Source organism: Sinohyriopsis cumingii, chromosome 14 (genome assembly GCF_028554795.1).
Source record: "Sinohyriopsis cumingii isolate HCF-2022 chromosome 14, ASM2855479v2, whole genome shotgun sequence".
Classification (NCBI taxonomy): Eukaryota; Metazoa; Mollusca; class Bivalvia; order Unionida; family Unionidae; genus Sinohyriopsis; species Sinohyriopsis cumingii.
In genome coordinates this window covers 5,054,571-5,079,096 of record NC_142974.1, presented here as the reverse complement: position 1 = coordinate 5,079,096, position 24,526 = coordinate 5,054,571, and the positions used below count along the sequence as shown (strand labels likewise).

At 33.9% G+C, this 24,526-nt stretch overlaps 1 protein-coding gene across 2 annotated transcripts; it reads left to right on the top strand.

The window, feature by feature from the left end:
• Positions 1-15,393: 15,393 nt before the first annotated feature.
• LOC149783129 (cholecystokinin receptor type A-like) lies at positions 15,394-23,195 on the top strand. 2 transcript variants are annotated; one of them, XM_089933074.1, is made up of 3 exons: positions 15,394-15,606; positions 18,039-18,100; positions 20,384-23,195. In XM_089933074.1, the coding sequence occupies exon 3, from the start codon at positions 20,437-20,439 to the stop codon at positions 21,679-21,681; it is 1,245 nt and encodes a 414-aa protein (XP_089789200.1). In that variant the 5' UTR covers positions 15,394-15,606; positions 18,039-18,100; positions 20,384-20,436; the 3' UTR covers positions 21,682-23,195. The 2 variants fall into 2 exon arrangements, with proteins under 2 accessions (XP_089789200.1, XP_089789201.1); XM_089933075.1 differs by lacking the exon at positions 18,039-18,100.
• The last annotated feature ends 1,331 nt before the right edge of the window (positions 23,196-24,526 follow it).

Here is a 24,526-nt window from a genome sequence, read left to right as displayed (position 1 = left end):
ACTCTCTGCTTGGGTCCTTCACCATATATATTTTTTCATGTTCATGATATCAAATACCCAAAGATAAATGTTTTTTTTTTAAAATTCTGATGACAAGTTTTATTCAGTACAAATTTCTTTTAAGAGTTGTATGTGGAAGATCCATAATGGTTCCTATTAAGGTGTCAAGCTTGACTTCCCAAGAGGTACATCTCCACAATGTATTTGTTTCAATTCGGTTTATATAGTTATCGAGATGTTCTAAATGTTTCTAAATCGTGGGAAATGCGCAGCTCAAGTCCTATATAGGAGTCAGCGTTTGACCTCCTCAGCGCGCACCCCTCCCCCACGACTTTTCTTCTTTTTTCATTATTTTATGATTTTTCTTTTAACTTTGAATATGTCAGGGAAGGTACCTGAAATAAAATGTTATTTCAATAAATCAAGATAATTTGTCATATTTGTTCGTTTTGTTTTTCCTTGGTTGTAAACGGAGGAAACCATGTGGGCCCTTTACAGGTGTCACTAATAACCTTCCCAACACCGGTCCCCGCCATTTATTATTATAAGGTCAGATTAGTTGTAATTAGCGTTATTCCTTAAATTTGTGATACATTTTTTATCATGTGTCATTGGAAAGGCTACAGCGGTGAATTCAAAGAATTTACAGCTGTATTTGCCTTTTTTGGAAAAGAGTTTGTGTATGTGTCGCCTATTTTTTAGCCACCTGATTTTATAAACTAAACTGAAACGTACTACGAACGGCATGTATTTCACGTCTAGCTGCATATCAACAATATAACGATGCAAGAAACAATGACATTCCACTCCAAAATTTGGTTAGCAATTATTGGAAGTAAGAACACGCAAAGAAAATAAAATATTCGTATTCTGCTCCACGTAGTTTCCGATGAACAAATACTACTGTTATTTTAGTTCCCGGTTATAATATATTGGTCATAGTAACGTTTTCCAAAGTCTGTAAAGATTAATTTTTGCTGCCGCTCATTTCCTGTACTATTTGCTGTGTTATTTATCATTACATATATTCATCCTTTGCTGTTTTAAAACGGACATTTACATTTTCTTCTTGCTATTGCTACTTCAAAGCAGCCCATCCTACCACAATGGTCACCTCTTTGTAACACTTAATGTTGAGTCTGCTGTTTTGACTTGTATATATCCACTTGAACCTCTGTCGACAAGACCAAATTTGTCAAAACTAAACGATAGTTGGTTAAGATATATTGCAACGTATAGAGAGAAACGCCGTCTCCTAAAATTTCTAACAATTTACTTAAATTTATGTCTACTTTCGCATTAGACTCTCGTTCTCCACACACAAACACACACACGCACACACACACACACACGCACACACACGACTTTATGTATTATTAGAAGAACTAATCATAAGCAAACTGAAATTAGAGAAATTTAATACCCTTGTTATAACTAGTATCATTTATTTATTATTAGAAGAAGTATTCATAACCATACTGAAATGAGAGAAATTTAACACCCTCGTTATAACTAGCATAATAATCTATTCATCACAACTAGTATGTTCTTTACAAATGCATAGCCTGGTTTTTGGTAGAAAAGTATGTCTCATTATAATCTTAAGTCTGCTAAATGTTATCATCCAGCCTTGGTAGTAAGAACACGCAAGGAACATAAAATATTCGTATTCAAATAGTACAATATTCCACAAAGTTTTTTTCTCTGTTGATTTGGATCCGTGTAACGCCTACCGAGAGAAACCTACATCAATTTTAATGTGTAAAATTGACCTTCAATTTTTGTATGATTAAATACATCACACCGTTAGATGACTATGATATACCCTGCAAAATATGTGTACCTCAGCAAAATCTAGCTGCATGGAGCCAATTAAGATTGATTAATTGTATTTTAACGGCAAACCAGCACTGTTATGCTATTTAGCGCCATGCAAAATATTACATGTACGAGCGCCAAAATTATAAAAAGTTTGATATCGACCAGCGATATCAAAAACCAGTCTGTATGAAAATTTTACAAATTTGACTTGTAACAATAACATTTCATGTTACGATAATTCCAGAAAATTTAATCGTATTAGTACCTTCTTCGTTATTTGAGCCGAGTCATCGAAGTTCGATAAACGAGAAACACTTTCACAAAGAAAGGCTGAAATCTGACAAATAAAATAAGTGACATGACTGTAAAATACACGATGACATCTAATCTTTTTATCTAGTCCCGTTAGAAAATTTTCATCCTAACAGGAGGACAAAAGGCGGTTTTGTCAATAATGCATTCTTAACCATGTAATATAATATTTTTTTAGATTGTTTTCAGAAACAATCATTTGTGATAGGTATATAGTTTTTAATGCTGTTATGAGTGATTCTCGAATGATGAAGATGAAAGTGAAGCAGACTTGGCAGGGGGAAGATAGGTATCATTCCTGGATAAAGAACCTTGGGTAGATGCGAATTATAAAGGGATGACGTTATTGTGTTCCATACTGCGTGCACACGGAACGCACCATTAGATCTGACACGTTTTGCTAGCTAACAGTTTCTCTTATGAGCATCTCTAAACATTAATTTTAAGATATTACTGGAGATGTCTCATCCTAATACCCAGTTTAATGGCGGGCACACATGGATTCACAGAACGGCGAGACTCCACGCTTTTTTCGAGATGTTGTCACTCCTAGCGATGTTATTATTTCACATCACTGTGGACGCAGAGATACGGGATTAAGGAAGGTGAACTCATCATGAAGTTTAACGTAAAGAACTTTATTACAATTTTTAGGAACCATATTCTAGATATAAAACCCATGAACACAAATTCTACATTTTAGGTATGAAAACATTAAACATTATCATATTCGTTCAAGGTTACCAACTTGATACATGTCTCGAATTTTTCTTATTTCGAATATAAACTGTACAATGTATGTCGATTAGGTTAGAAATAATCCCCAAACTAGCTTTCGATATTACTAAATTTGGTCGATTACAGGTCTTTTATCAACTGCTGATAATCATAAGAATGAACTATTATATGGCCTGAATGGCCTAACAGCTATGGTACGCCTTAAAACTACAATCAGTCAATCAATTAAGAATTAAATGTTCCTAACTGATGCTAAAGGTATTTGCAATAAAAGTAATTTATTAAATGAGCAGCAGGGAGGGTGAACCGACCTTTTTCTGGAATTCCTACGAAAATGAAGGGAAAAAAGATCACTAACGCAACACCGAATCCTGTAACCTACCGATGGTTTCTCTCCCAGAGGCTCTCTGGGGGTAAGTTTATTTTGTTACTTTATCGTTCTAGTTAGTGCTTGTTTAAAAATATACGTATTTTCGGTTACCCACCGGACGTTTCATTGAGATCGCACCCTCTTTGCTGCTATAATTATATCATTATTATATCAAATATTGGCACCTGGTGCCGAATCTTATACAGCTAGAATAGTTCCAGAAAGATTAGAATCAATTAAAATGTTTTTGCCTGTTCGTGATTCTCTTAGACAAAAAATTCAAGAACGTCAAGAATCACAAGTTCAATATGCAAAAGGTCCATAAAAATGATTTAAACCTATTACAAGGGTTACTGAAAGAGTTGCAGAAGCAAACGAAGGTCTTCACCCGACGTTAAAACAGACTGCTACAGATGCTAGAAAAATAGCAGGAAGAACTAAGAAAACATAAAAGATTTTACGATAACTTCCAACTGATATAGCTGCGGCTCAGCTACCCAGCGCAGATGACGAAAGACTTGAAGGTATTGGTGAAATAAAAAAGTTCTTACACCAAAGCCAATACTAAAGGAAGGAGTGGAACCAGAAGAACAACAGGATAAGATGCTTGAAAAATTTAATGATGTGGCTATTGAGGCAATAGAAAATAAAACGGATTTGTCTAAACTTGCTGCATTTGCGGTTTCAAGTTTTAGTTATAGAAACAAAATTTAAAAACTCAGCATGAAAGGCCTGTAAGTAAAGAAACCTGATATAAATGGATATATCGCATAAAATTTAAAAAAGATCGAATGTCACATGATGATCTTAGATATCTAAGGTATAGAAAAATATAATTTAGGTGCGCAATTTTCTCAACAACTACCCCAATCTCAACCTAAACAACAACCTCTCCATCAAGAACCCTCTTTTCGACTTCCTCCACCGCATCAACAGATTTACAAAAATTGATGCGCGGGGATATAGTCAAATAGAAAATTATGTAAAACCTAGATATATTGATTCTTGGAAAAGTGAAGATGATTGAATAAAGATGTATATTCCATATCTGCTAATAAACCTGTCAAAGATAATGACTCGCATTGTCTTGATCTTAGGCCTGAAGTATACACAATAATAACTTTCTTTAATAATACTTTTGTAACCCATGCTAGCAAAAATATTAGCATTTGCACTCACACTAAATGTATTTGAAAATAATGATTTCACATTTTTATTTGTGAGATAGGGACTTATAGTTATTTGTGAGATACCGACTTATAGTTAACCTGGATACAATACAATCTGGTTCAGTTTGCAAAAACGTATCATGCGTAAATGGCAGGTGCCTTCAAGCAATCGGGTGATACTTTCGTCTCATTTTGTTATTTGACATAAGCGATACACACTACACCTAGAATGCATACATCTGCTACATATACGGAGTTCGTGGATTTATATATTTTTTCAAATGATTTTCGCATGATGAAGAAAGAAGGAATATCTGATAACATTGCAAGGTTAATTTCTTTCATTTTATTTTCAAACAGGTTTATATTTCTCAATTAATTTTGTACCGCGAGTGTGTGTGCGGGGGATGGGGGCACAAATTAAAGAAATTTATTTCCTTTCTAATTTGTACGGAATAATGGAGCAACTATGATTGACGATATTGACCAGTAATGACAAGCTTTCAATTTACGCGTGCACACACTAAGACAACTTGAAAAATAAAAACAAACAATAAAATTAACTGGCAAGAGTTTCATATTGCTGCAACTAAATACTGACAAAATGCTCAACATTATTCTCTCTCTCTCTCTCATGTGTAATCTAGTATGTATTGTATGCAGCTGTGTTACAAAGTGAAGCCTAAAATTAAGTATATTTGTTATAATATCTCATGTACACTACCCTTAGCAAAATGTATACGTATTATATAGAATAGTATCTGTTACGTATTTTTGTTTTATAAACGATTATTGATAATTTGACCGGAAGACTTAAATTGAGAATGTCGTTGTGCAGATCAATAAAAACTGTTAGCATAAAAAATGCATATATATATTTTAATTAGAACAAGCAAGGTATGTCAGCTTGTGTTTTCTCTCATAAATATGTACGTTACGAAGTATGATTATTTTCTTTCAGAGAATATCAAAATAGTTTGTTTACATTGAGTTTTTTTCCTAAAACCTATCTTACATAGCATTTACCTTTCTGTTGAAGAAAAAGAACGTACAAACTATTGCTAAGTTTGGCCGAATTGTATTTCGAGTTGGGCCGAATTGTCTTTGAGCCAAATTCACTATAATCCGGCATAAATGATAGAACTTTCCCATCCCTTCCCTATTGGATCCCACAGATTAAATCCACTTTTTTTGGCACACATGGTTTTTCGGAAAATGAAAGAACGCTTTTTCTCATCATCACTCTTTTTGTTACATCCCGTATGCAACACAGTGCACCATTTCTGCTGTACAAAAGCACGATCGTACGCTAGATCACGTAGACATTTACGTGGGGATATTAAGCACTTGAATGGCTAGGTTGAATAGAAGGGACAAATGTACGTCATAACCGTTTTTGGCACCTGCAAACTACCGATTGTTTACGGAGATTGCCGAATGATTTTATTTTCATTGTATAAAGCGGGTTTTTTAGTCTAATTAAACATTTTTACGGTGTGCACACATAACCAATGCGTTTTGTTTATAACTATAATAATACCACACGTTGTACAATATAGGTGGCCAGTGACCTTTAAAGAAAATTTGATCCAACACTCGACATTGACGCACCGATTCTCAAAGATGAATCGATAAGTGATTATCAATGTTATTCCTATAAAGCAAGACAACCAAAAAAGCGTGGAAGAATCGAATTACAAGTCCAGGATACAAGTAGATATTTCTCAGTCGCTGAAGCATTTATTGAAATAGAAGGGGAACTTATAATAAATGTTTCACCCGAAACGCCATACGGTGAAAATTTACATGTTGGTTTTGTTAACAATGGAATTATGGCGTTGTTTGATAGCACAACATATATGATTGATGGAAGAAATATTGAATTAATTCAGAGAGCCGTGGACGCTGCTACAACGATAAAAGGTTTAGCAAGATATTCTGATGATTGTACAAGACGAGCTCATCCATCAAAGATGTTTGCTAAAGATGTTACCGAGAATGCAAATCATCTTCAATATACCAAATTACTGACACCACAGAATATTGCAGCTGATTCACAACCGGTTGATTCTGAACACGCAGCTAGACCAGCTGCTGAATTTGATATTATAGGAAATGTTAATGCAAATTTCAACATAGGATTTGCAAGACGTGTATCAATGATGTTAGGTGCACGTATACGATTTTCATGCGTGATTCCACTGTCACATATTTGTGGATTATTTAGAAATGCTACAAAGGTTATTTTCGGGGCAAAGCATACATTTGTACTTGTAAGAAAAGACAATGACAACGACGCAATCTGGCGGGGCGCTTGTGCTGCTGCTGATGGTAAACTAATATGGATCAAACTCTCGTTGTAGATACCAGTAATGACTCCAGCAGTTGCAGAAGAACAAAAATGACCTTCTTTTATGGTTCAAAGGGGTAAATCATTGTTATCATGGTTACAAATGAAACTTTCTTGTATTGTATATGTAGCTCTGCATTGATTTCGTTTGTAAGTTAGAAACCATAAATTATCCTTGTACTAATTTGAGCTATTATACAATTATGTTACTTCACTAATATTAATTATGATACAGATGATTCATTAAATAATTACTGGAACAAAATTAATAACAATGTACAGAGAAACATATACTACAGAGTTATCTCATTTTTCATGTCATTGACATCAAGAAAGGGAGGTAACTGCTTAAATAATACTAAAATTTGATTTAGATATCGGGAAAATATAATTATTCTATCTCGTTATTCTCGTGACTGGGGAATATGTACTAAATATATATTTTATAGTAATTTGGTACATTTTCACCACCGACGATAGAAGATTCAGAATGGATAAAATAACTGTTTTATCTTGGCAATTACTCATCACAATAATGTCTTATGTATCATTATATGATGATACAATTTTTTAAGAAATCTAATAATGAAATATTGTGTAAAAACAAGCGGCATAACTACTTAATTCACTCTGCCAGAGATATCTTAGCCTGACAGGTATATCCCTTCAACAATAACGAAAAGCTACATTTTATTTATACTTTTTCGAGAAAGCCGATCTGGTAATATGTTTTGCCACTAAATGCATATAACGCGATACAGTATTAAAATATTTACCAGCTGCACTCACTGATTGAAATATTATTTCTTCTGCAGTTTCCATATTTGTAGATACAATTGATCTTGTAGTTTTTGAATATTTGCCAGTATTTCCAAATATATTGTTCTGGCTTTGTGTAATAGCTCTCGGGTTAGATATATTATGATTGATTTTTATACCGGTAACTTCGATTAATCCAGTGAAACATTCGTAGACAAACCTATGACAAAGATATGCTTTATTTTTCCTAGGGATGAATATGAGATAACCAGTATTAATGACACGGCTGACTGGTTTTGTTTTAATCGACAGTGCCTGATTACACCATCACGAAATGCTTCGTAAGTCGTGATATGATGCTTTAAAAATTGTTCATGGTCCATTTATATATAATATCATTTGTTTAATGATTATTTTTCTTAAACGTTACTTTGAAAATCTTGTCAAATAATCATCTACCTTTTATATCTTTATCACTGTCATTATATTTTTAGTCATCCTATCTTTTCAGCTCTCTGTATTTTTTACCACCACATTGCACGCACAAACACTTTTCTACTCTCACTCCAACACGGCATTTCAAACACGGTTATAGACTTCCACTACGAAAGTTTTGTAAATGATGTCCGCAGAATTCGATTACGCAGACTTTTTTACAAGAAGTCGAACCTCTCATCATCCACACACACACACACACACACACACATATATATATATATATATATATATATATATATATATATATATATATATATATATATATGTATATGTATATGTGTATATATATATATATATATATATATATATATATATATATATATATATATATATATATATATATATATATAGTTGCCTTAATTATAAATGGACAAATACGGGAGATTTTCTAAGATTAAGCCTTACAAAGATAAATTTAATCTTCCCAGAATATCCCCTGACTTACCGATAAAAGCTCTGGTTGATCCGAAGAATTAAACTTTGATTAATAATATTCACGACGCCAAAAAAGAATTTCGAAAAGATTTCGCATCTCATTTATGGTCAACGTTCAAAATCATACTCAATGACAAAGGTGTCGATGCTACAATGAATGACAAACTAACGGTAGTGATCATTAATTATCTCAACACTCGAAAGTATCTTTTTAAAGTAAAATGTATTAAGGACGTATTATCCGTGACAAATATGACCCTGCCCTTCATTGTGAAAATATTGCCATACAGAGTAAAATTTCCAAACCCGGAATGTTGACTGGTATTGACAAACCATATTATGAACGAGCGTATCCTGTAACCTCGGTTATATATGGTGTTTATCAGATAAATGATAAACCCAGCGTCAATAATTTAAAACCAATGAATGTTTCAAAGCTAAATTGTGTAGCCGAAGGAATAACAGAACATTTTACCGTTTCGACTCGTAGAAACAGTCTAACGGATTAAAGAAGTAAGATAATAAATGCGTTGGCAGAAATAGTTAAAGATACGGAATCATCTGTCAAATTGGTCGCCGAACTAGGAAAGAAACTTAAATTCTCAATGAAAGTAAAAACGACAACCGGAGAGATTGTGTACGAATCAAAGTATAAATCAAAAGGAGCTTCGATTAAAATTATTGATAATAATGCGCATGCGTGGACTAATACAGTAACAATATTTACACGAAATCGAACTGTTAGATTTTACCAAGGAGATATATTTGATTTTATTAACGAAATAAGTAAAAACGATCCTGTATAAGTGTGACTATTTCAAAGTTCAGATAATTGAAAGTATGATCAGTTTAATGGATCTAATGACTTTATGTATCGCGCAAAATCTCTCCATGAAGAAATGAAAAATATTGCGTTGAAATATACCCATGATGCTGAACTATTACTCAGAAATTTTTTTACTGTTTCGTCGGTTGCGGCTCGATTTGCTAGATAGAATTATTCGAGGAAACCAACTCGGTTTGATTTTCTTAATGATATAATATTGAGTTGTGTTGAATACGGACACTGTGGATTGTGGAGTAGTACATACGATCATAAAGATATTATTTCATTTGTTTTAGTTATCACAAGAAAAGAAATATTCTGATGATGAAAATCCTGATATAACAGATTACGAAAATAAAATCGCAAATGATCTCGGCAGAAAAATAATCGGTAAATTTACCCAGGGAGGATCATATGATCTTAAACGACATTGTACAAGATGGATTATAGACGATGCTGAGTTATATTTTATTAAAACCTGGTACAATGGGAAAATATACGTTTATAAGGCGAATAAATGTTAACTTATCGGACGGAACTAACTTTGGTACAATTGTGGGTTATATGGACGGTGAGTCACCACAGTTTACTCACTGAAGACCTTCAATGATCGCGTACGTTTCGATAATTATAGTATCGATGATAAATAGAGTTTCTAAGCTTCCTGTCAGATTCGCTACGGATTCATTTCATATCAATAAAAACTATCCAGGATTGTTGTAAAAATTAAATATAGGCACTTATGCATTATGGGGCGTATGGAGAAGACAAGAATGTATACTCGAATATTCTGAATCCGACGGCGCTGAAATCAAACATATTTATCGTAAAAATACTCAGATATCAATGGTATTATCTGTACCGTCAGTGTATGATCCCGTAGTTAGACATAAACAGCTTATCTTAATGGAGCAGGTAGTTTTGGTAAAACAAAATTTCTAGGTCAGTAAGACAAGGCAGACCTATGTCTATGTTGTTATATGTGCTAGGAATTGAGGTCCTACAAAAAGCAATACAAGACAATAAAATTACAGGAATTCAAATACCTAATATAGCTACATTCTACATTTCAGCATGCTGATGGCTGTTCTAATATTATAGCAACTAAATCATCTCCATGCTTATCTAATGAATCAATACACGAATTTTGGAAAAGCCTCTGGCTCTCAAATAAATGCTACCAAAAGAGAAATACTCCTAATATATTCATGGAAATATAACTCATCCGGACTTCCCACTGAACAAATTAGACATCAAGTAAAAGTACTAGGGATCATTGTAGGAAAAGATAGTAAAATACTTAATTACACACAGATACAGAAGAAACTAGAACACCATACAGAAATTTGGACTGACACAAACCTTAATTTTGGCCACAACATTCTAATTATTAAAACATATCTATTCAATTCCATTTGGTATGAATTCAATGTAATTGATTATGAAAAACTATATCTTGAAAGATTATAGTCATCTATAATGAGATTTTTATGGGAAAAAAATCATAAAATAGCTAAGGAAACGCTTCAAAAAAACCTGAACAAGGTAGACAATGACTTCCCAATCTAATACAAAAGCAACTAGCTAACATAATGTACAGACTAAATAATCTAACACCCACCCCCATTTTTTATTGGCAAGGGTTGGTTATACATCTACAGAATAGAGCTGATATACAACAAAAAAAATAATAATTTGAAAATGACAAACAAAACTCCTAAATGTGTATATAAAACAATGCTGACCGTAAAATAAATTCAGACTAACACGGAATTATGGCAAATTTTAGAAAAATAATCTATAGTGAAACAAATAATTGACCTCACCATTTCTAAACCTTGTCATACAGAGACTAAAATAAAAGAAGCGGATTGGCCTAACATATGGAAACATTGTAAAGGAATTAAGATCCAAACAAGCAAGCTAGTATATACACTTATTTACATAACGCATGGTGGACAGGTGAATATACATACCAAAGAAACATTATACCCTATTTACCTAAATGTATACATGGTGGAACTGAAGTTGATAGTAAGAAAAAAACATATAATGCTAGATTGTACATACCTCACAAACTCTAGACAAATACTCATTAACAAAATTATCAGGAAACAGGGCAACTTCAATCCGCTTAATTTACTTTACACTGATAAAATTTATAACAAACAATTATACATTGAAGTAATCAATTTTATTGTTACAGCTATAAACACAAGAAGAAATAAAAATGGGCTACTGAACTAACACAATAAAATACCATAGGACTGGACAGCCTGAAGGCTAGTTAAAAAAAACACCAGACTCACATACCTGAAATAGGATGTTTTCCATCACGTCCGCATGATGAAGATTTCAATCCTATTTTGTTTACAAGCTAGTTATAGAATCAGGTGGAAACCACACGACCTTGACACTTAACAAAATTGCGTCATTCACATGACACACATTTCTTCTAATAAAAGAGGATTACTACACCTGCGCATAGGATATATTCACCGCTGTAGCCTCTCCTAATACATGATATTTTACATGTATTATTAACTTTATTCTCAATAACTTTAAATGAATTAATTTGATCAAGATACTGAAATCCTTTAGTGGCGGAGTATAGTGATGGGAAAGTCATTAAATGACACCCCAAAGGGCCCGACACGGTTCCCTTCACTAACAACTAAAGAAGTAACATGATCCAAAATTTATAAAATATATTCAAAACAAGCAGTATTACAATTGGAAATCTAAATTTATTTTCATGGAAACGAAAAGGTAATGGCAGGCTTGCATTAGTGATGTCAATATTGACACCTTGAAAGGACCCTACCTTTGGGCCTCCCATTACTTAGCATATTAGAAAATCTTTCATTTTGGTTCTACAAGATTAATGACCTTCCATTACTAGAAACAAGATAGTGGAGACTTCAAGCAGAGATGTCAAATATTGACTCCCTATAAGAGCTCTGTGTTTGGAAGCTCCACTATAATTTTATAATTTCAAAATTCAGATATAAAAGAAAATTCAAGTTAGAACAAGTACTTTTAGTATTATAACTAGCATCATAATCTATTCATCACTACTAGTACGTTCTTTACCTGGTTTTTGGTAGAAAAGTATGTCTAATTAGAACCTTAAGTCGGCTAAATGTTATTTGTTTTTGTTTAGAAAAATTAGGAAACGTCTAGAAGCTTCTTCCTTAATAATTGATGATAATTTCCATTACGATAACAGTATTTCCAGAAGATTTGTAGTCACATAGATCAGGTGGGGAGGTATATAAAGTTGGTTTTTTTTCTTCAGAATTAAACATTCCATATCTTAACATCATTTCTAGTCATGACATGTGTCAATTTAACAGCAAATCACAGACATATTTACATACGGGAACGATTACATATACGTACATCGATCTGACAATTTAGTCTCCCCCTTCCGTGCGTATGATAATGATTGGACCTCTTCCCAATCTATCTAAAGAACATTAGCCCTACCATCGATGGGCCGATTCCACACTGGAATTTAAAGAAGGCTGACTGGGACAAGTTTGAAAAACTTTGTAAAACTAGACTTATTAGAGATATTTTAAACGTAACTGATCATATTCAACATTTTACAGACATTATTACTTGAGATTTCAGAAGAATCCATTCCGATGTATCAGTTTCTATAAAGAAAAACATGTCATTCACTAAAGACTGCAAATAAGCCATTAAGCAATGCTGAGAAGGAATGAGAACATTTAACAATCGTGCGACGCCCGAAAACTTTAGTAGTTACCGCGTACTCTGATATAAAGGTCACGGAATGCTCAAGGAAATTATGTGTTAATGATATTAAATGGCCAAATCATAACGTTTATTTTGTAACTGTATTTATATGGTAACGTGTCAAATGGGTATCACTGACATTTCCTGACATGTCATTTTCTCTTCCTTTTTTTTTTCTTCTTTCTTTTCTTCATGTTATGAAAGTGCCTGGCATCATGTTGATATTGCCTTGTGATTGGCTAAAATGGTACTAACAGCTGCCTCGCTTGGCGCTCAGCATTAAGAGGTTTGTGTTAGGACTGGTCGGCCTGGTGTCATGATAATGTGACTATGTGGGATATCGTGCTACTTGTCTGCGGCATGATGCCCCAGTGCTAGACATCACTACGAACTGCCACACTGCAGACATCGTAGCGATATGACTGAAAAATGGTAAAAGCTACGTTAAAAAAAATCAAAAAAGAAAAGTCCAGAGTCCTTGCTAAAGCCAATAAAGCCCAACTGAATGAGCCGTTTGTTTTGTTAACCAAGGAAGCGTATTCGCACCGCACATCATACATAAGAATAATTCTGATTGGATATCTATACATTTTAAATCTGACAATGTAACGCGTTGGAATCGAATTCTGGGACTTAAATGCGATTTACTTTTTTTTTTTAAAGAAGAAAGCTAAACCTTCAGTTTTGTCTATATTAATATGTTAACGATTGTGTATTTTCCGGAAATTGCCGTTATCAAGTGCAATACTGATTGAATAAAACATGTTTGATATTAGAAACTTGTTGATGTGTTCAACGCAATACGTTTTGGGCCAATACTGTTGCAATAAGCATACTCCCTTGGTAATATAAAAGTCACTTAGGATCGGTCATCGAAATTAAACAATCATAAATTCCTGAGAAAATACAACAACAAAAAGAGAGCCTACAAAAACAAACAGACATGTTGTTCGATTATTTATTTGTTACCGCGTTTAAAAATAAATAATTTTCTAACGTGTTAAAGGTCTGAGTTACATGTTACTTTCAAGTTATTCGCTTGAACTGCTTGATACTTGTTGATTGATATCATCGAACTTTAGAGGTTGCAATAACACTGTTCCCAACGCTACTGGCTATTTGGCTCTATTTAACGTGTTTCGTTAAAGGAATGTACGTCGTTTAATCACGCGGTTTATTCGTGAGAGTTTTGACAGTTATTGGGTTATTAAGCGGAAGTTTGATATCGCCATGACTCACCAGTTTGATTGCTACTTCCATGCTCTCGATCAAACCATCATGACCCATATCAGTACTATGTTCTGCTTTTCAAATATATCTTTATTACACAGAGAAATCAAATGAAAGTGTAAACCGTCTGTCTGCCTGTATGTATGTATGTATGTATGTATGCATGCATGCATGCATGTATGTATGTATAGTTTAACGGCACATTGAACAAAAACGAGGCTATATAATTTAGAAATTAAAAGGTAAACTTGCTAGAAAAGTTTAAAATGTACACAAAACAAAAGTTAAAAATTAGAAAGATAAATCCTTTAAATATAGGGAAAAATTAATTTGGGACCGATAAAGATTAATGGGATTAATACAATTTTTTAAAACAAACTAATGAATAGTGTCGAAAACCTATTTTGTATGGTGTGTGATTCTGTGTGATTTGGATTTTTAACGTAGTTTTAAAACATTCTCAGTCATATAGCTACGATGTCTGCAGTGCGGTAGTGTATAGAGATGTCTAACACTGGGGTATAATGCCTCAGGCATGTAGCATCATTCCCCACCCGGTCACATTATCCTGATACCAGGCCGACCAGCCATAACCCTGCTCGTACCCGCGACCTTCCGCATCTAACCACTAGGCCACCGCAGCGGTGTTTTGTACGGTGTGCCATTTTTAAAACATTAAGTTGAGAATCTCTTTTCTAAAGGCGTGCCATTATTTAAAAAAATTAAACACAATATGAATTGAAATCATTTTCAAGGTTGTATCTCTTTAATCACTACAATCAACGTATACAATGATTTATTTCAAAGATTGACTGATTTAATCTATCACTAGTTCGGCTCGGTTCTGATACTCTAAATACATTTTTAGATATGACAATGATATGTAACTCTTTAAACGTACCTTAGTACTTCATGTATTTATCATGTTATACACGAGAAAGTTCTTGCCTTGGTTTGTAAGTCGATGTAAAGTGATTCAGGATTAATCACAAGTATTTACCTCCCGTACTTTATTACCTCGTGACATCATAAATTACAGCTTATATCAGTCACTGCGTTATGCATGTACCTGTAAACATTCAGGTGTTCAGTTCGAGCAATGTGAAATTAGTTACAGCTACGGGGTATGACAGGAAAATAAAATGAACAGCAATTTTGGTGCTATCTTCGACTCAAATGAAGATAAAATGAGGGGCGATGGACTTTTCATTTTGCGCTAGATGATACAAATACTGAAATACTGATTTTATGTGTGGAATGGATAGCGATTCTTTTTAGGAAGTTTGAAAGAAAAAGGAGTTTCATGTATGCAGCGCCATCAAAGTCTGCACAAGTACGTATCTCTCTCTCTCTCTCTCTCCATTATATCTGATCTGAATTATGCCTGCTTTGATGTATTTAGGTCATAGAAATCTCTAAGAAAACACATGTTCTATAACAAACTCATTTGCTTATCGGACGTTTAATATTTTAGGCAAACGGAGATTTTATATTCAAAATATGACCACTTCTAGAATTACGTTACTTCGGTAACATTTGAATAGAAAGACAAACGAAAGTCATTTTAGTTCTAAAAACAATACATACAAAAATATTTGAGTAACAAGTTTGAAGCATTCAGAATTGTCTTTTCGTTTCCATGTGTGAGTTTTACAATACTATATTCATTATGCATGCATTAAAAGCAGACAGAAATTGATAAAAAAAATGAATCAAGTATATTCGTGTATCTTCAAAACTTTAAAGTAAAGAATCTGAGTTATCGCGCTAGAAAGACTACTTAGAATCTAAATACGCCAGTCTAAGCGAATGCATTTGATATTGAATAAAAAAAATTGCTTTCTCGCCAGACAGCAAACGTTTGCGTCAAAGAGCCATCAACCATTTTGAATGACGATTTGTTATTTCCTTTGGCTGAATCAGTTTAGTGGATCAGGAAGAGAGACTTTGCTTGAGACGAAATATGTTTATTAATTTGCCGCAATATTCCCGGTCCACAGCCGTAAAAGTGAATGAATATATTTTTATAGTAACCTACGTCATTAGTAAATCCCTATCCAGGCTTGAGAGAAGGGCAATGATATCGTTTTCAAGATACTGGGAAAATCTTTCCTAAAGTATGCTGAATTCGTTTTTAATTTGTCAATAGTTTTAATAATATTCCTTTTGATATATATTATTGAGTTTTAGCCTTCGTTTTGTCAGTCATATCACTTTCTTCCCTCGATCCGGACAATAGCAAAATAAAAAAAAAAACAAAATCCTTTATGGCCTTTGACCACAATAATTTCCTTCTGATATATATATATATATATATATATATATATATATATATATATATATATATATATATATATATATATATATATATGCATACCAGGACCCAGCAACGTGGAATGAATTGCTCAAAACTCACTTATTTCGACTGCAAGAACAAACTTAAAGACCCATTGATGTTTCCTACCTTAAATATTCTCATCATGTTTTTTTATTATTTTCTAATTTCATGGTGTTTGTTTTTGTAATCATATCATTAGATGATTTTTATCTTATAGGTGTTGTCTAATGTTGTAGAGTATTTAGAGCTTCTAAAGATTAGGCGCTATACAAAGTTCTCATTATAATAATAATAATAACAATTATATATATATATATATAAATATATATATATATATATATATATATATATATATATATATATATATATATATATATATATATATATATATATATATATATGCTCGTCTATTTTTTTATTATATAACTCTTTCCTGTCTGGCGGAATAATGAGCATTTGTCAAACGAATTTTTTAATAAAACTTTTTTATTCATATCATGCTATATGACGTTATTGTTGGTCTTGGATATCATGCTATATGACGTTAGTGTTGGTCTTGGATATCATGCTATATGACGTTATTTTTGGTCTTGGATATTTTCAAGTACGAAGAATGAACTGATTTATATTCGCATCACTTTTATTCATAGAAACATTCTGAAAGTGCTTTTGGAATACAAAATATAAAGAATCTGATAAAATTGAGATATACGAAACAACGGAGATATAAGACACCGATACAAGTTATTGTTCTGGCCCTGTTCACAAAACGACGTACAACCAAGATTTCCTTAAGTTTCATGTGCGATATTCGTACATGATTACCGGTGCTTCCCTATAGAGATTTACGGAAGTTTTTTTCTCTCTCAAAGTTTCCCTTACAAGTATACGTCACTTTACGGCAAGTACCAGGCAGCCGTAAGTGGCAAGTTCGCTTCGTAAGGATGTTTGTGGACAACGAGATTCACAGTGAGATGTTGTTTTGAGATGTGCCCAACATTCCAATATATACCGTATAGCGGTTCCTTCTCTATTTTAAATCATAATTAATAAACATTCTCTGTTAAATAAATAGATATATAAACAATATGTGTGTCTGTAACATTTTCCTGTGTTGATCATTCCGAAAAATAAAAACAAACGAAACATTAAGTCATCAATTATTTAAATTCCTTGAAAAACTGCGGCAGAAAAATGACGTATATCTCTATATACGGTATGTCACGGTCATGATTTACAGCATATACAGAAAGGCATTCGATCCAATGTGATATATAGAATGCATTGATGTAATTAGAGAGATAAATCAAGATGCTGAAAATCTAAATCAGTTGACTAATTTCTTTTTCATATATTGTATTCGGTACGTATACATGATTTATCAGGGTGTTTACGTGTGACGATGTCAACATTTCGTCATTTTTCAGCGCATGATAGTCAACATATGGCGGTCAGAATAAATGGTGGAGGAAGAATTCCGGAAAATCCGGTAAGTGCTACCGACCCACAGTTAATCACGTCCGCGCATTGGCCGAGCCCGAGACTCGAACCACGCGGACAAAGGTGAGATGTCGGTGATTAGACCACTCGGCGCCCAGGGCGTCGCTGTCTTTTAAAAAATCAAACGAGAGAAAACTCAAACAGTCCTTACTGTAAACGATGATCATCACAGTCAACAACATCTTCATTGTCACCAAAATTATATAGTCGTATCCTTAAGAAACTGGAATTAATATTTTTTTTTTAAATAATGGCTCATATTAGGAAGTCCTTCATGCAAATCCATACATTATTTTTTAAAATCTTGTCAGCTAAAACAAGAAAATACTATTTATAAAAGGAGCATCTGTATTACTGAAGAACATTCAAAATGAAAGTTATAAAAATATTGGTATTATTCACATTTGTACAGTATTTAATTCCAATTGGATATTGCACAAAATTTCATTTCGACACATATTTCAAATTGAGAGACTAATATAGTATTGCCAGTGGTTTTCTATGTTTCCACAGTGAGCTGAACAAAATATTCTCATTTATGTTTTTATTTTCATTGAAACTGCATATTTGTACAATGATTCCCCAGAACTATATATATTGTGATTAAGAAACATTGCTGTATCTATGTAAACCTAGAAAACTAACAATAAAGCAAATGATGGGCTGTCTATGTATATATCAGGCAATATTTGACCATACGGTGCACAGTGCATGATATAACAATTCGACTGAAATAATTTAAACAAGATGGATGCTCACTCGAGTACACATAATTCAGGTAACACTGATTATCAAACAGCGGACAATCACTCAAATAACGGGCGGCAAATTGCAGCGAATCAAGAGAAAAAGATCTTTAAAAATTGTAGATTCTAATTTTCTTGATAGAATAATTACATTTCATTCAGGCTTCTATTTGAGTTTGCAGCCGTCAGCAGAAAAAAAAATTGTTATTCCCTTATCCTACACTAACTGTCAGTTTGATTGCCTTATTTATATGGATCTCAATCAAATAACTGGATCAATAAAACTTAATATTTCTTAAAATTTTATTTCTTTAAATTAATGTATCATTAAATAAAAAAATAATTAAATCTATATTTGTTGTATAGCTACAAATATAGTAATTTATGGTTATAACATACCATGAGCATCTGTTGAGAGGATTTTTTAAACGTGTGTGTGTGTTTGAGTGTTAGTGTGTTTTTAACGAAATGGATCAACATCACATCTTACTGTATACAATTCAACATCACATCTCACTATATACAATTCAATATCACATCTCACTGTATACAATTCAACATCACATCTCACTGTATACAGTTCAACATCACATCTCACTGTATACAATTCAACATCACATCTCACTGTATACAATTCAACATCACATCTCACTGTATACAATGTAATTTTATTCCAAGGTTTGACGAGCCTATAAGCAATGAGTGTGTTTAGTAGCACGGATGACTGGTGATTTGTGTTTAGTATCACGGATGACTGGTGATTTGTGTTTAGTAGCACGGATGACTGGTGATTTGTGTTTCAGAATTGGGTCATACAGTGCAAATAATTTAAGCAAAATTTAAAACCTAATATAAACACACCCACAAGCACACACACAAGCACACACATACCTTGTCTTGTTTAATCAGAAATAATATAAATTTTGTATTAAATTGGACCAATACGTCAAGGCATGGTTTGTTGAATAGCTGTTTTGGTCAATGCATTGATACTGTTGTTCTTGCCTACGTCATCTTCGTCGCCTTCCTTTGTAAGTATCCTGCATGTGTCCAGTTATATCTACAAATTTATTACCTGCCTCCCTTGCAGAAGAGTAGCGTATGCAAATTTTTTCTTAGACGTACGAAATGTTCTTACGGATATCGTTGTGTTAGATATATATGAAATAATATACGATTGTGCGTAAACTTTCCATGCGTCGTGAAACGGGGTCCTGGTGATCATGTAAGTAGCCTAGAATGTAAAACGTTTTAGTATCCGATCATAATTTTTTTTTTTTTCACGCATCATTTTAATTTATTCCTGCGTTATGTTTGTAAATCTTCGTGAAATAAATGAATGAATAAACTCAAGAATGAACTAGCCCGAATACACATACTGGATATATGTAGTTGTGTTTTAATCTTAAGGATGAATCAATTAGCCCGAATACACATACTGGATATATGTAGTTGTGTTTTAATCTTAAGGATAATTCAATTCTAATTTTAAAAATAATACCCAGGGTACCTTTGTTTTCTTTCAGATAAGAACCCCATCAGTGACATCGTCGGACTGAATGAAATTACAACTACTGTCATGTCGACAACCGAAGCTATCATTCGCAATAGGGCCGGAAATCTCACACTGCATTTACAAACAAACGAAAGTACTAGCATTGACACAGCACAAATTCTGCGGCGCTACAATGACGAAAAGGCAATCCTGTACATCCCTGTTATCACCTATATGATAATTCTGACGATCGTTGGCACAGCAGGAAACATTCTGGTGTGTTGTGTTTATGGCAGCAAGCGCAAAAAGACGTCTTCTCATTTCTTCATTTTGACTTTAGCTGTCCTTGATCTTTTGACCTGTCTCATTGGCATGCCAACAGAGGTTGCAGATCTTCGATATCCGTATATGTTCTATGCGACGGCCGCTTGTAAGCTTCTTCGTTTTGTGGAGTCAATCACGAACACAGGATCTTCAATAATCCTAATTGCCGTAGCTGTGGACAGATATTTAAGAATATGCAAACTTGGACGCCGCGTGTCACTAAAAACGGCAAAACTATTGTGCGTAGTTGCAACTGGAGGTGGGATCTTTATTTCTTGGCCGACATGCGTACTGTTTGGCAGGCAAACTATCACGTTGGAACGTAATATAACTGGCGTAGACTGTTCCACAGAGGACGCCGTGAAAAACACAGTCTACCCAATAGTCTACTACGGTTTTCTGTTTCTTTTATTTATCGGATCCACTGTGTTCTTCACTGTGATGTACTGTTGCATTGGTGCCCAAATCTGGAAACAAAAGACGATGAAAATGGGAGAGAAAGCAGACAGAAGCAGTTCATCCTCTAAAAAAGTTAATTTTAGTAACAGCTCCATCAAGAATACCGACGGTACCGAACTCCGATCTTCGGATCCCATCAGTACGGAAATGTCATCTGAAACGACTGAAGAAAATTCGTCACGAAAATGCGGCAAGGAAAGGCGAGTCACATCTGTCTCACAATCAAACATGAAACATGGCAAGAAGCAGCAGATAAAAATACACCGGACAACAATTGTCTTATTCGCAGTAACGGTTGCCTACATCATCAGTTATCTCCCCTTTCTCGTCGCCATGGTGCTGCGGAGTATAAAAAAAGATTTTGTGGCCGGGCTGAGTCCTACAGAAGAAGTTATTTATAAATTTTGTGTGAAATCCTATTTTATCAATAATGCCATCAATCCACTTATCTACAGTTTTCTTAATTTAAATTTTCGAAAGGACGTTCGTAGTGTGATGAATCGTTTCTTTGCGGTATGTTGCTGGTGTCGACGTAGCGAGATTTAAAGTGATTATTATACAACTCAACAAATTTGGACACGTATAAAATATTCATTTTTGAACCAATGCAATACGTCACTAGATACGAGATTTATATTTTTTTTTAAAAAAAGGTTAAAACGGTTGCAGGTTAACAGTTTACGTATTTCATCAAATCAAAGATCATTTATTTATTAATGAGTTTGTCATTCAGAGGAAATGTGTGCTGTCCTTGGTGGTACCTGGGTCGATGGAACGTAAGATACGATGCAAGGAGAATGCCCAGCCTTAGCATCAAGTTTATCGTTTTAATGAATCGGAAGTACATTTTATGACCGAGTCTACACACAGCACAAGGATGTTCTCAACATTTGTTTACGAATACAAATGTTAAAACCTTTAAAATCTTTTTGCATAATTAATTTTAAATGTGGGTGTGGTGTGAACATTCTTGCGGACATTTCGGTGCCGTGGAAATGATTGTGGTCAAAGGCCATAAAAGGACTTTGTTTCTTTTCTTATTTTGCTATTTTCCGGATAGAGGGAAAACGTGATATTGCTGGCAAAATTAAGGCTTAAGCTCAATAAACATTTTAATGTTGCTGGCTATGATAAACAGCAGTGAATAACTGAAATTAGGGACCGTCTATTTAGTACGTACGCATGGGGAGGGGGGTTTACCCAAATGCATACGCTTGCGTATGTTTTTTTTTTCTTGTAATACACGTACGCATTGGAAACGGGGGATGAAACCTCGATACTAATTTGTTTAATACGGACCTGTTCGACTGGGTTCAATCGGCGTTTGAATTTTAGTCAGTGTTCTATCTGTTTTATTAAATACGTTAATATTATTAGTCTGAGTGAATTAAATATAGGCCGTTCTATAGAACTGGGTGGATGGGTGTTGAGTCAAGCGTACGCATGCAGGTGGGGGTTAAAAAGGTACACATGTGTACAGGGGGGAGGAGGGATTTGAGCCATATATTATCAAATTAAGTAATAATTGTGTTTTACCAGACCCAGATGAACCTAGTGTAAGCATTTATGATAGAATTCGGTAATGCTGAAATATGTTTTAATGGTTCTTGCTTTCGTGTCGCTGAGAAATCAATGACACCCATGTTGTATAAATATAATAAATAATATGAATCTATATTGTGTTCGATGCTGTGCACATACTCCTACGTGTATGTTGAATACAGTAATAACAACAAATAAAAAGCGTACACTTCCAGGCAAATGTATAAAATGTGGTACAAATAAATATAAATTTATTTCTACCAGTAAAATCGGTCGTAATATGGCTACTTCATTACGAAAATTACCAGAAACACCATGGGCTAAATACCAAAGAGAAAAACAACTCCTGGATATAATTAATGCGGTCCTGGTACCCTCGACTTGATATTCGACTTGATAACTAAGATCAGCCAAGACCTGGTGAAATCCTATAAATGGTGTTGATAAAGCATGGCATGTTCATGGTGTTGCGTATAAAAGCAACGAATTACAAAAAAAGTCACGTTGCAGACGTGGAATTAATTCATGCATTAAATTCCATACAAGATTTATCTTTTAAAGATTTTTTTTTTAGATTAGTACTAACCTCTGCAATGAAAGGTAAACTAATATTTGGAGCGGTAAGTAATCAACCAATGAATGAAATAATGGAATCGATGTATTATAGTCCAAGGGGATATGGAAAGGTAGAGCAGCAATTAGTAAATTCGCTGATGCAGTAGATGTTGCACGTTCTACTGCTGCAACATGGTTAGCAAGACAGGCAATTTGGCAAATTTATTGAGCACCACCTAAAAGAAATCAGCATGTACATTTTGATGTCAGCATTCCTAATGAAGTTCAACAGGCTTATATTTTAGTTTTACCACATGATACTATCAAAACTGGAAGACGTCAATTAACATACAAATTCGCGTTGATTGTCGCTGACGTTGCAAGTAAGTATAAAGAAGCAAATCCACTACCAACTAAAATAGCTGCTGAAGTTGTATCTGCTTTTGAACGAATTTATCAACGAGAACCCTTGCGATGGCCACAACTATTACAAGTTGATGCTGGCAACGATTTAAAAAAAAAACATAATGTCGAAATTAGACGCGGCCATTCTGCAATTCATCGTGATCCGGCAATTGTTGAACTATTTAATCGAACACTTGCTGAGCGGCTATTTGGATATCAGAATGCAACGGAAATAATTCAGAAAGATATAAGATCCCGCGAATGGGTTGCAAGATTGCCAAGTGTAATAGCTGCATTAAATAATTAAATTAATACCATGAAACCCATTATGGCAATTACCACAAAAAAAAATATATCAATAAAACATGATTTTTCAAAACACCCAGTATAAGGTAATGTCACTGTAAGATATTTTTAAGAACCCGGTGTACTTGAAGACGGTAAATAAAGACCGACTGGTCCTATCTGGAGCATTACATCGCATACAATTTATATCGTGGTAAGATATTGTTGACCTGCAATCTACAGACTAGATTGAACTGCTCCTCAACGTGGATTTGTAAGCGAGCAATTAACTGCAATACCTGAAGACACTCAATTGCCACATCATTCAATTGTGTAAACTAACACCTCGACGATGATTACATTCAAGACAGGTCAGCATCACATTTTCGCGTGTATCACCAAACTTACTATTAATTCTGTATACGGTAAACTGTCTTGGATCATTAAGAATATTGCTCCCCAACATTACTGTGTTACATCTCGCACAATGATTATGTTGTTGTTACAGCATCATTATAAATTCAGCATCAAGATCAAAATCGTGCTTTTTTGTCACACTGATTATAGCTAACTAATTTTGTCTTACTATATCATTGTCAATAAC

Excerpts from the sequence above, each read along its gene's own strand:
- LOC149783129 (XM_089933075.1), top strand. The coding sequence starts at position 20,437 with ATGTCGACAACCGAAGCTATCATTCGCAATAGGGCCGGAAATCTCACA.